This window comes from Girardinichthys multiradiatus, chromosome 18 (genome assembly GCF_021462225.1).
Source record: "Girardinichthys multiradiatus isolate DD_20200921_A chromosome 18, DD_fGirMul_XY1, whole genome shotgun sequence".
In the NCBI taxonomy this organism is placed as follows: Eukaryota; Metazoa; Chordata; class Actinopteri; order Cyprinodontiformes; family Goodeidae; genus Girardinichthys; species Girardinichthys multiradiatus.
Genome location: NC_061810.1, coordinates 30360456 through 30373755, shown reverse-complemented (window position 1 = coordinate 30373755; position 13300 = coordinate 30360456). Strand labels below are relative to the sequence as shown.

Genomic DNA, 13300 nt, shown 5'->3' with positions numbered 1-13300 from the left:
TCTTCTCTTTTAATTTAACAAAGAATCACAGTTATGGGACATCCACATTGTATCTGATCTGTTATCATGGGAACGTATGAGCTTTATTATTATTTAGAAGAAAAAAAGGAAAAATGTACAATAAACTAACCATATTGGGGCATTCTTTACTGAACACATTCTGGTAAAGTAAGTTACATTTAGACATTTTGGTGGCAAACAACTTGCATTATATAGACTTAATATTCCAGACTCCGTTTATCTAATGCCCGAAATCACTAATAATAAAACAATTTTCTTTGACTATAAGAAACATGTGTTGCACATTTGTTAAAATTTTACTGCTTTATTAAATGTAATCATGTGTAAACCTTTTGACATGCATGCAAAACATAATGGTGGGAAACTAACACTGTACATAAAACTGAATATATCCTTCCCGTACCATTTAACATGGTCATGGCATCATCACGCTGTTGGCATGCTTTAATTTCAGCAGTGGGACCACAGGGAAGCTTGTTACAGTTTATGGGAAAATGAATGACCTAAATATGAGGTGATCCTAAAAGAGAAACCCCTAAATAAAATCCATTGCAAACAGGTGCCTCAAGTAGTCGCCGATTAATAAGCAGAACAGAAAACCCCAACTCGGGTGGGAAAATATGTTAACTACAAATCTTTATTTAATGCAAAACTGCCAAGAAGAAAGCCATTGTTAAAAAACACTGTGTGTGATGGGAAACTAACACTGCACAGTACCCTTAATGCAGCATCTCCTTTGTTGAACATGGTGATAAATGCATCATGCTGTGGGGAAGCAATTTTTCAGCAGGGACAGAGAAGCTTGTTCACAGTTGACGGGAAGGTTGGAGAAGCTAAATACAGGACAGTCTGAAAACAAAGCCTTTTAGAGGAATCAATATACTTGAGACTGGGGCTGAGGTTCGTCTTCCGGCAGATCAGTGTCCAAAAAACTCCCAATAAAATATGGAGAAGTTTGTGGTTTTTAATGGAACAAAGGCAAAACAGTTTAAGCTGAATGAATACCTTTGCAAGGAATTGTAAATCTTCATTAAACAATTTATTAAACATGTAAGACAAGCGAAAGCTTTGCTGCACAATGATTTTACATCATATTCCTAAGTCAAAGATTTACATGTGTCTGCAAAATAAACCAGTTTTTACAAATCTCAACTCATCCAAATACTTGAACTGTGCTCTCTCAGATAAAAGTTCCCCTCCAAACTAAATCTTTCAGAGCTAATTAGGAAATTTACACAAGGCCCTCTGCTGTCAGAAGACCACCTTTTCCTTTCCGTCTCCTTCTTAATTTAGCTGCCAGTCATTTTGGCTCATATCCAAAAGTCCCTATCTTTGCAAACTAATATCAGACTTCTCCATCTGTGACCAATTAAAGCCCTTTTACACTGATGTTAGTTGCTCTTCATGCATTCATAGCTGCATAAGCAGGGGGTAAAGGGATCATTTCAGGCTGCCCTCATTACATTTCCTTCATGGGTCTCTTTTTATCTTTTTTGTCACGATAGTTTGACCTTGCAACCTGACATGCTCTGCCCACTTTTTAAAAGTGTGATTAGCAGTTCTGCCAGCGGAAAAGCATCTTCATCCTCAGTTCGAGGTCAGCAGCTAAATAGATCACTAACCCTCACCAGGGACTGTTCTAAACCTCCTCTTTAATAACCTCCTCTCAGTGCAGATGGCTCTGAATAAAACAGAACTGGTCTGTACATGATTATTTTAAAAATGTTATCCAGTGGTGTATTTTTTTTTTTTCTCAAACAAATGTAAGCAGTTAATAAAAGCACATCTGGGTAATGAAGTATAGATTTTTACAGCAGGAAGTTTTAAAAGAATACTGCTTATTTTGCTTTGTGTGCATTTGTGTCGATTATATCAAAAGAGTCACAGGAAACAAGATGGCCTTGGTAAACCTTATGGTCTTTCTGACTGCAGAGTGATGGGATTTCTTTCATACTTCTTCCTCTCTCTGACATTAATTGGAATGACGGTGATGGCATAAGCAGCGCTGCAAGTGTATGCATGGTGGGGCTAACTGGTAGGATTCAGTAGAAGAAGGGGGTGATGCATGAGAAGCATTGGTTGGGCTTGAAAACCATCATATTGGATGGCATCCACCAAACGGTTTCTATGCCAACTTGAAATGATCATTTGAAGATATTTGATAATGAAATTTTACATTTGTTTTGCTGTTGACCTTCAAAAGATGCACTCAAAACACTGATCAGCTGTCTTATGCCTTATGTGATGTGAGATAAGAGAAAGGCAACAGTGCTTTAAATAACCACTCACTACCAAGGTGGGCAGACGACCACAGTGAGTACCACTCCTGTCAGCTAGGAAAGGGAAGTCACAATTCCCACAGGCTCACCAAAACTGCACATTAACAGATTGACAAAAATTTCCTGGCCAAATGATTCTCCATTTCAGTTTATACATTAAGATTGTAAAGTCATATTTTGGCATTAACAACATGAAACAGGAGTCCCTCTTGCCATGTACCAACAGTTCAGGCAGACGATACTGGTGTAATGGTGTGGAGGGTATTTTCCTGTCACATTGTATGCCGCCTTAAGACCAATTAAGCAGCATTTAAACTTCACAGCCAACCTGAGTATTTCTGTACTTCCTGTTATGACTACATTGTACCTTCTATCTTCTGATGGTTACTTTCAGCAAGATAGCGCACCATGTCACTAAGCTTAAATCATCTCAGACTTGTTTCTTGAACTTAACAAGGAGTTCACTGTACTCCAGTCACCTCCACAGTCACTAGATCTCAGTCCAATAAAGCACTTTTGCAATGTGGTGGAACAAAAGCTTTGCATCATGGATGTGCAACTGATAAATCTGCACCAACTGTGTGATGATATCATGTGAATTTAGATCTCTGACAATTGTTTCTGACACCTTGTTGAATCTACAGAATGAAGAATTTAGGGAGTTCAGAGGGCAAAAGGTGTTTCAACCAGGTAGGAACAAGATGTACTTAATAAAGTGGCTGATTGGTCTACATTGAGTGAATTTGATCAATTTTACACCAAAGGCTAGTAGATTTCAAGAATTTAGAGTATATGGGCAGTGTAAAGTAAACATTTCACTTTACTTATGTAAAACATATACTTCAGTCAAATTTAGCCACAATGGTGCAAAATACAGTATCATGATGGCTTATACATTTAATAAGAAAATAAATCACAAGAAGAAAAATAGTTTAGTTGTGATTTTACTACAATACAATTTCATGAAGTTACATCATGGTAAATCCGAGCAAAAACAGGACAAACTTCAAGACAGGAACAGGAAATAAACATTGTGATCTGCCACCATCTAGTGGCCGCACTGTGCAGTACAGTTGCGTCCCTCGCTACGTCATACAATAACAAGGAAGTAGGGACCAACCAAACCGTACGAGTCCATGGGTAGGTTTGTCACTGGCTGCATATATTAATTTGTGAACCCATTTTGACCTTGTATGTTCAGTAAGGCTAAAAAAGAAGTTTAAATCTTTATTTTACAGTTTTTGACTGTATCTGACTGGGTTATATATCTGGTGTGAGCTCTTGTTTTCTGTGAAGCATCATGGAGAAATACTCCCACCTTAGAGTAATCGGGGAAGGGTCTTTCGGTCGGGCTGTGTTGGTACAATGCAAAAGCACTCAGGAGAAATATGTGCTCAAGGAAATACAGTTGCCAAAGGTGGGTACGAACATAATTTTACATCTTAAACGCTGTAGTTTTGTCCTGAATAGAATAGAATAATCCTTTGTATGACTCAGTGGGAAAATGTTAATTTGAAAAAGTAATATAAACCCATCATAATATAACCACATCACAATATTACATCAGTAAAGTAGTTTTAAGTCAAGGGTAACACACACACACACACACATATATATATATATATATATATATATATATATATATATATATATATATATATATATATATATACAGTACAGACCAAATGTTTGGATACACCTTCTCATTCAAAGAGTTTTCTTTATTGTCATGACTATGAATATTGTAGCTTCACACTGAAGGCATCAAAACTATGAATTAACACATGTGGAATTATATACTGAACAAAAAAGTGTGAAACAACTGAAAATATGTCTTATATTCTAGGTTCTTCAAAGTAGCCACCTTTTGCTTTGATTACTGCTCCGCACACTCTTGGCATTTTGTTGATGAGCTTCAAGAGGTAGTCACCTGAAATGGTTTTCACTTCACAGGTGTGCCCTGTCAGGTTTAATAAGTGGGATTTCAAGCCTTATAAATGGGGTTGGGACCATCAGTTGTGTTGTGCAGGAGGTGGATACAGTACACAGCTGATAGTCCTACTGAATAGACTGTTAGAATTTGTATTATGGCACGAAAAAAGTAAAGAAAATCGAGTGGCCATCATTACTTTAAGAAATGAAGGTCAGTCAGTCCGAACAATTGTGAAAACTTTGAAAGTGTCCCCAAGTGCAGTCGCAAAAACCATCAAGCGCTACAAAGAAACTGGCTCACATGAGGACCGCCCCAGGAAAGGAAGACTAAGAGTCACCTCTGCTGCGGACGATAAGTTCATCTGAGTCACCAGCCTCAGAAATCACAGGTTAACAGCAGCTCAGATTAGAGAACAGGTCAATGCCACACAGAGTTCTAGCAGCAGACACATCTCTAGAACAACTGTTAAGAGGAGACTGTGTGAATCAGGCCTTCATGGTAAAATGGCTGCTAGGAAACCACTGCTGAGGACAGGCAACAAGCAGAAGAGACTTGTTTGGGCTAAAGAACACAAGGAATGGACATTAGACCAGTGGAAATCTGTGCTTTGGTCTGATGAGTCCAAGTTTGAGATCTGTGGTTCCAACCACCGTGTCTTTGTGCGGCGCAGAAGAGGTGAATGGATGGACTCTACATGCCTGGTTCCCACCGTGAAGCATGGAGGAGGAGGTGTGATGGTGTGGGGGTGCTTTGCTGGTGACACTGTTGGGGATTTATTCAAAATTGAAGGCATACTGAACCAGCATGGCTACCACAGCATCTTGCAGCAGCATGCTATTCCATCTGGTTTGCGTTTAGTTGGACCATCATTTATTTTTCAACAGGACAATGACCCCAAACACACCTCCAGGCTGTGTAAGGGCTATTTGACCAAGAAGGAGAGTGATGGGGTGCTGCGCCAGATGACCTGGCCTCCACAGTCACCGGACCTGAACCCAATCGAGATGGTTTGGGGTGAGCTGGACCGCAGAGTGAAGGCAAAAGGGCCAACAAGTGCTAAGCATCTCTGGGAACTCCTTCAAGACTGTTGGAAAACCATTTCAGGTGACTACCTCTTGAAGCTCATCAACAGAATGCCAAGAGTGTGCGGAGCAGTAATCAAAGCAAAAGGTGGCTACTTTGAAGAACCTAGAATATAAGACATATTTTCAGTTGTTTCACACTTTTTTGTTCAGTATATAATTCCACATGTGTTAATTCATAGTTTTGATGCCTTCAGTGTGAAGCTACAATATTCATAGTCATGAAAATAAAGAAAACTCTTTGAATGAGAAGGTGTGTCCAAACCTTTGGTCTGTACTGTATATATATGTTTATATACTCGTCCGATTTCTGCAACCTTGCATATTAATATATGGATCAATGCTTCTTGTTGCATCTAACAGAACCAGTCGAAACAGCAGAGTTCAAGAAAGGAAGCAGTCCTGCTTTCCAGAATGAAACATCCCAGTATTGTGGCTTTCAGAGAGGTTTTTGAAGGTAATTTTAAACAGTCCAATTAAAACATTTACAGCACCTTAAGAAAGTATTTTTATATCTTATGAACGTCAATGTCTTATTGGGATTTGATGTGACAGAACAACATAAAGTGTTGGTTTTCAATTTTGTGAAAAACTGTAACTGTGGAAGGAAAAAATATGACAACATAAATTTTCAGGTCTTGCCACAGGTTCCAATTGGATTTAGTTCTGGACTTTACCTGAACCATCCCAACACAAATAGGGTTTGATTTAAACCATTACATTGTTACTCTTGCTGTATGTTTAGGATTGTTGTCCTGCTGGAAGGTGAACAGCTGCCTCAGTCTTTTCACAAACACCATTTGCAGTGTTATTTTCAGCAACACAGTGTTTTGCGTGTAGGCCAGAAAGCCCCCGGATGTGGCTCTTTAGTTTCCGGTTTTAAAAGGTCAAAGTGTGAAAAAGTTCCACTGTTGTGAATACTTTTCGTGGGAGCCGTGCAAACGTCTTTGGAGCTTCTATTGCGGTTACATAAAAGGAAATGTGGTTGTGTGTGTCCAGCGGATGGCCTCTTGTGCATTGTTATGGAGTACTGCAGTGGAGGAGATCTGCTTCATAGGATCCAGCAGCAGAAATCCTCGCAGTTCACTGTTGATAATGTAGGTCGGATGTCTGCAGCTGTTTTTTGGTTACTGTTTATTTTTGTCCCTTATCTTTAAAAATGTTTTCCATTTTCCAGATCTTGAAGTGGTTTGCTCAGATGTGTGCAGGTGCAAAGCATATTCATGATAAGAGGGTTTTGCACAGAGATTTAAAGTCTAAGGTAAAGTACCATCAAAGTATGGATTAATATAAGAGCTTAACTGAATTGCTAAGCAATAACGGAGACGAGTGCATGATCAACTTCTTGGGTGCTACAGCTGAATGCTATTTTGTTTTTCTTCATGTTAAATCACAATCTCTTACTTATTTCCTGTCACAGAACGTTTTCCTGGCAGATGACGGTTCCGTGAAGCTCGGGGACTTTGGCTCTGCTTGTATTCTGAACAGGTGCTGCAGGAAAACACATTTAGAGCACCTCTCTAGGCGGATTTGTCATTGCTGCTTTTGCTGTTATGCTTTGAAAAAATGAGTGTAAATTTGTTGCAGCTCAAAGGCTTATGCTTATACATATGTTGGGACGCCGTATTATGTGGCACCTGAAATCTGGGACAACAAGCCATACAATAACAAGAGGTATGTTGTATCAATTATGAATGAAATTATTATGAGTTTTCTATTTCCCGATTGAAAGTGATTAATTAAGCAATTAAAAATAATTTGACTTTTGAAAAAGAAATTATATTTAAGTAATTTACTTGGTGTGAAATGGACTTTTATTATGTTTTTTGGTTTGTCTTAGGTGTTGGCAAAAATACGTTTTGCAAAATTCTATCTTCTAATAATAAATTTGGGTATTCCTTTTCTCCATAGCCAGCAGGATGTCCATGATTTTAAACAAATATTTATTTAAAGGAGCCACTGGGCACATTTTCACTCAAGAACCTCATCCCCTTGCAGCAATAGGAAATGTTATTTTCTTGCATGGTGCTTAAAAGGATTTGTGGATGCAGTGAGCAACTGTTGACTGTCAGTGGATTTCAGAAGGTTCTCTAAGCCCACGGTGTGCTTGCCTTTACAGAATCCTGCCAGCTTTTTATGTGCTGCTGCCTGCAGACCAAAACATTGCCCTGCATACGGATATCTGCACAATTTCTGGGGAGATTTCAATCATATCATGCACAGTTCCTCTGCGTTTGCTTAGATTCTTGGTATTTCTGGTGCTGTTTTTGGCCTTGGCCAACATTTAAAAAATGCTCCTTTACAACTAAATTGAAAAGTTATTTATGATTTAAATTATATGAATTGCCTTTTACAAATAGGCCTAATTTTGGAGAGATTGCACAATTTTAAACAACATGGTTCGACTTGAACAGTCTCTAGCTTTGCCCAGTGAGCTGTGGGCTGGGGGGTGGCAGCAATGCGGAGAAAACAACCCATTCCTGTTGCGTTTTGTTCATTAAGCTTTGCAGAAGTGTCTGGTAGTCTGTTGGTTGCAGGATGGTGCCGATGCAGACCAACAACACCTAACCCATTCCTCCTGCATCCCATGTGTGCCCTCTTATAATTGTCATAGTCTGTCCAATTTCTTGCCTGAACCTAATATGGCCTCTAGTGCCATTAATTCAATATAGTCAGTAATACATTAGGAAGAATATGTTATTTTATCCCTGACACCCCAAGGCAGCCAGTGTCGCCCGTTTCTCTAAGCTGTCAGGACAGGACATGTAAAAACAAAAAAAACAAACTGAAAGAAAAACCAGATTCCTGTTTTAAGCCAGTCTTAGTCTCGCTTCACAGCTAAGTCGGGATTATTTAACTTATGTAATGTTGCCTCTCTGTGACGGTGCATGACGAATGTCTGGTATGAATGAATAACTGCTTCTGCCTTTGTGTGTTCTGCAGTGATGTGTGGTCCCTGGGGTGCGTCCTCTACGAGCTCTGCACCTTGCGACACCCGGTACTCACCCTCCCCCTCCCTGAGTTTAACTGTGGGCCTCTGTCCAATTTTTTTATCAGTCAGTTGTTGACTAAAATCAGCGAGAACCTGCGTAGTTTTATTATTGAATGGCAGGGGCCCAAAATTGTCAGCTGAGTTAAATTATCTGCTGTGTATTTTTTGTGACTTGAGTGTTCTGGTGTTGTTTGTTGTCTCTGGGGCCCTTAGTCTTATTTTCTGTGTCCAGTTCCAGGCATCCAGCTGGAAGAGCCTGATCCTTAAGGTGTGCCGGGGTGCATACCCTCCTCTCCCCAACCACCTGCCGTACGAGCTGCACTACCTGATCAAGCACATGTTCAAGACGAACCCAAAAGACAGGCCATCGGTACACACAATCCTGACCTCTCACCGGGTTTCCAGACTTCTGCGCACACATCTGCCCTCACAGGTAGGAGCACAAGAGCCACTCTGGGTCCAAAGTGATTTTGCATCTTACCCTCTGATAGAGATGTCAAAATCAGTTCAAACTATTACACAACGTCCTCATCTGTGGAATCCTTTCTCAGACAAGCTCATACAGGTTCAGATGGGGCTGGAGATCTTGTTGTGTTTCATTAGTTTGATGTGTTTCATTTACTGCGCTGGTTTGAATCCTTTATAGGTTTTAAAGACAGAGGAAGCAAAGAGGACGTGTCGATGGAACAGGGAGGAAGGGCGGAAAGTGGCTAATTTCCTGGGAGAGAAGAGTTTAATAAAAACATCAACAACTGAAGGTAGACAGTTCAAAGTGCTTCATTTTAAAGTGCCCTTGCAAAAATAGTCCTAACCCCAAAACATTTTCACATGTGTTATGTTACAGTCACACACTTCAATGTATTTTATTGGGGTTTTATGTGATAGATCAGCATTAATTAGTATATATGCATTTCTACTCAGACCCCCTAAGTCTGTACTTTGTTGGATCACCGTTCGCTGCAAGTAAAACCACAGGTCTTTCTGAGTATAAGCTTCACTCGTCCTTAAACTGAAGTTTTTATTTATTGCCTTGTATTCAGCTCCATCCATTTTTCCATCAAATCCAAGCAGCTTCTTGAACCTGCTGAAGTTATGCATCCTCATTGCACCATTAGGTTTAACCTTGAATGGATGTTTTCAGGGTTTTAATTTTCCACCACACACAGATTAACCAGAGCAACTTCAACATGTTTGCTGTGTAAACTTGCATAGCTTGTGACAAACCGCAAACAACTCTCCTACTAGGGCAACACTATATCCAAAAACCAGGCAATATACAACTTTGGTTGCTGAATGTTGACTTGTGATAAAGACACAAATATTGAACGCTACAGTGCTGTGCACTCATTCTGCAAACCAGTAATATTACCATACCTGTTGGATGGTCTCTTACAATCCTTTATACAAATGCTGATTTATATTTTTTGTGACTTTGAAGCTTTAGTTCATAGAAATTGTAATGATTGAAAAGAGAGGACAGAGTCATTGGTCTTCATGATGCTGTTTGTTCACCAATGTTCTCTAAGAACCCTCTGAGGCCTTCACAGAAAAACTGGAATTAGACTGAGATTAAATGACACACAGGTTGACACTATTTACTGTCTATGTAACATCTGAAGGCAACTGGTCGCACAGGATTTTATTTAGGCGTTTCCAATTAAAGGCGGCTATTTACAAATGTGCCACTGTTTAAGGATTTTCTTTGTAAAACATTTTGAAAACCATCTATTGTTCTTCTTCCACCACTCAATAACTTAGTACTTTATGTTGGTATATATATACATTGAACATTGTGTTTGTAATATGACAAAATGTGAAAAAGGTCAAGCAATACAAATTCTTCTGCAAGGCACTGTATACGGTCCATTTGGTTGTTGTAAGAGACTCACTTTTAAAGCTCCAGGTTGTTGCACCTAGGTGGGGATTTACCTAAAAGCGGCTGTGAGAGCACAGAGCCAGCCCTTAGAAAGCAGTGGGCGACTGAGCCACGGAGTACTGTGCTGCAGATGCTGGCCAATGCCAGCCTGGTTTCATCAGACAGCATGGCTGCAGCTCTCCAGACCAGCTCCACCCATGAAAGTACGATAGCAGCAGAATTTAATTTCCTGAGCTGTTCGACAAAGAAAACTTTGTAGAAATGATCCCAATGTTCTGTCCTTGTTTTTCCAGGTGATTCAGAGGCCAGCAGGCAGAGAAAACAATGGGTGCGGGATCCCCCTGAGAAACTTCTAGGCCTGTTGGAAAAGGCCCAGCTGAACAAAGCTTTCAGCACCTTTTTAATTCACAGAGGAGGTCCAGAAAATGTTTAAAGCATCTTTTCACCTAAACATCCTCAATGAGAGATTGATATCACTCCAGGGTTTCATTTGATGCTGTTATTCACATTTTCAGATGACAACCCTCTAGTTGGACCCCTATCCCAACAGCGGGGTGATGACACTGATGGCTTTAAGCCAGAAGTACTTGTAGACGAGTCCAGACTGCAGCCTCGCTCTGATGATGAGGACACGTAAGACTGTTTGCTGTTTTTATCACATTATATGTTATATGTATTATGACGCATGATCTAACTCGTCATCTAGTGCATAAGTGTCAGTAAAAATGGCAGAAAAGGATACGTGCACTACTTTCTGTTAGTCTATCAGATAAAATCCCAGTAAAATACACTGAGGTTTGTGGCTGTAATGGCAGAAAATGTGAAAAAGTTCAGTGATTAGCAATAATTTTATAAGGCATGTTGCTTTTTAGCTTATTAATACCACAATAAATGGCTAGTGTATGGTGTTACCTTGTGTACAGTTATTAAGATCAACCCACTTTTACTTGTTGGACCGATACTGGTATGTTAACAAATGGCTAACATCGGCCGATACCGATGTTAATGCCAATATATCGTGCATCCATAATTTTTTTAGCTTCAATCGAGGTTAGATAAGACAAGAATTGGGAGCAAATGTTAAAAATTATCTTTGATTGTCTGTAATACAGACGGGGTCTTAAGCAGTTATTAGCCAGAAGGTACTGGCTTCAAATCCTGGACTGGGGGCTTTCTGCACTCATGTAGGTTCTCTCCAGGCTGTCCAGCTTCCTGCCTTAGTCCAAAAATATCCATGTTATGTTAACTGGCTTAAATTACCTTTAGGAGAGAATGTGTGGGTGCATGGTTGTTTGTTTTGTGTGTGTTTGTGTTGACCTGGAAAGAGGCAGCAGCCCCCCCAAGACACTGCAAGAATAAGCAGGTACAGTCAATGGCCGAATGAATAGTTTCCTGGCCCTAAAGGCATAGTCCATACATCCTCTCATTCCAATGTCAAACTGGAGTTTCCAGTTCACTGCAGACTTGTGTCTTAGTTGTTGCTTGGTTTTGGATTTTTTGATCATTCTTACCAACTATCTTTCCTTTGAGGTGGATAGTTTTGGTCAGATGGTTGAAACTCGGAAAATATTGGGTTCTCCAACAGGATTACGATCCCAAACACAAATCAAAACTGGTTTTGAAATCCGGCTTCTGGAATGGCCTTACCAAAGCTGCAACTTCAGCCCAACTGGAACCTTGTAGGAAATTCTTATAAGCCAGGTCTGTCCCAGGAAACTAACCAGTTTAAATGAGCTTTACCTATTATGATTAGAAGCATGGTTAGATCTCCAGCCAGAATTATGCCAGAACCTTAATGATGGCTTCATAAAGGGTGTAGTTAAGGTGCACCTTGCCAAAACACAATTAACCAAATACTAGTAATGGAACCTTATTCACACAATTCTAGTTTTTGAACTTAAAATTGTTTGTTGTATGATCATTCCACCACAGATTAAGAACAGTTAGAATTGATCCTTAAAGACCCAAATATAATGTAACATTCATGCCCTTCGTGAGTGGCTGTAAACGTCTCTCTGTACGTGTACTATAAAGTGCAATAATATAGCTTCAGATCATCACCGCACATTTGTTTCGGGTGGAACCTCTTGTCTCATTTGGATATTATCAAAGTCAAAGTAAGCTCAAAACGTGCACGTTTATAGTACATCTTTAGTGTGGAAATGTTTGACTTCCCAAATATTTCCGAGCCAGTCTGTGTGTTTGCTTCTTGTACAATAAACAGTTCAGGCACTGACTATTAATGTGTAGTGTGGGAGAACTTTCTAAGTACCTGCAGAATGCATGGAATGTGTTAGCTTTGCATAATTCATATAAAACAGCTCTCCTATAAAAACACAGTTAAAATTCATTGTATTGTGTGTTCTGTCCACACAGGGACTTTGAGGAAGAATCTCCTTGTGACTGGGTGGACGAAATTGAGAAAATATTTTCAGAACACTAAAGCCTCGTTCCTCCAGACCACAAACTGATGAAAACACTAACTTTTTCAATGTGCCAGACCTTTTTGTTTTTTCTTAAAAAGTAAATGAAAGATTATTTGAGAAGAGACTTAACATTAAATACAACTCTGAATGTTTTCTGTAAAGGTTTATTTTCATTAAAGTTGTTTGAGTTTTCTTTGAGTGTTTTTGTGCTGTCTTCTGAATTGAATGGAACATCTTCTACGTGTTGGTCGGGTCATCAGTGAGACCGTACCCAGAAAACTGAAGGCCATCTCAGAAGCTTATGTTCTAATATTTGGATAATCAGGGCATATTAAGCCCAGTAAAGCCCATTTCCTCTGCAATATCAAACGTAGACTAAACATGTTTTGTCTTTAATATTGTTTGGCTTCCACGCTCTTGAAGCTAACCTAACATTGCACACATCTGGTTCTTTTGGCTGTTGCCTTATTTTAAATTTATGTCAGTGCAGAAAAGTTTGTTTCTCCTACAATAAAAGTTGATTACATACCACTAGGTGGTGTTAAAGCTGCTGCTGGGACTTGGATTGAAAAGTTATAGAGAATAGCTGAATTAAACATGAGTGCTTATCCTGGCTATGTGGGATTTTAAGGGAGAGGTGTCCTAGTGTGAAAAGAATCTCTTTAGTTTCCAAATTAAAAGCTTGACAGTG

General features: G+C 39.5%; 1 protein-coding gene across 2 annotated transcripts; it reads left to right on the top strand.

Annotated features, from left to right (window-relative positions):
• Nucleotides 1–3341: 3341 nt before the first annotated feature.
• nek3 (NIMA related kinase 3) lies at nucleotides 3342–12801 on the top strand. 2 transcript variants are annotated; one of them, XM_047390706.1, is made up of 14 exons: nucleotides 3342–3440; nucleotides 3539–3717; nucleotides 5679–5772; nucleotides 6315–6412; nucleotides 6493–6576; nucleotides 6736–6803; nucleotides 6903–6989; nucleotides 8259–8313; nucleotides 8540–8740; nucleotides 8954–9065; nucleotides 10225–10386; nucleotides 10477–10599; nucleotides 10699–10816; nucleotides 12560–12801. In XM_047390706.1, exons 2-14 carry the CDS (start codon nucleotides 3601–3603, stop codon nucleotides 12624–12626), a joined length of 1386 nt encoding a protein of 461 aa, XP_047246662.1. In that variant the 5' UTR covers nucleotides 3342–3440; nucleotides 3539–3600; the 3' UTR covers nucleotides 12627–12801. The 2 variants fall into 2 exon arrangements, with proteins under 2 accessions (XP_047246662.1, XP_047246663.1); XM_047390707.1 differs by having other exon boundaries at nucleotides 3410–3440; nucleotides 3597–3717.
• The last annotated feature ends 499 nt before the right edge of the window (nucleotides 12802–13300 follow it).

Coding starts and splice junctions, on each gene's coding strand:
- nek3 (XM_047390706.1), top strand. CDS start 3,601: ATGGAGAAATACTCCCACCTTAGAGTAATCGGGGAAGGGTCTTTCGGT. Junction 6,577..6,735: donor ACAGAGATTTAAAGTCTAAG/GTAAAGTACCAT, acceptor TTCCTGTCACAG/AACGTTTTCCTGGCAGATGA. Junction 6,990..8,258: donor AAGCCATACAATAACAAGAG/GTATGTTGTATC, acceptor TGTGTTCTGCAG/TGATGTGTGGTCCCTGGGGT.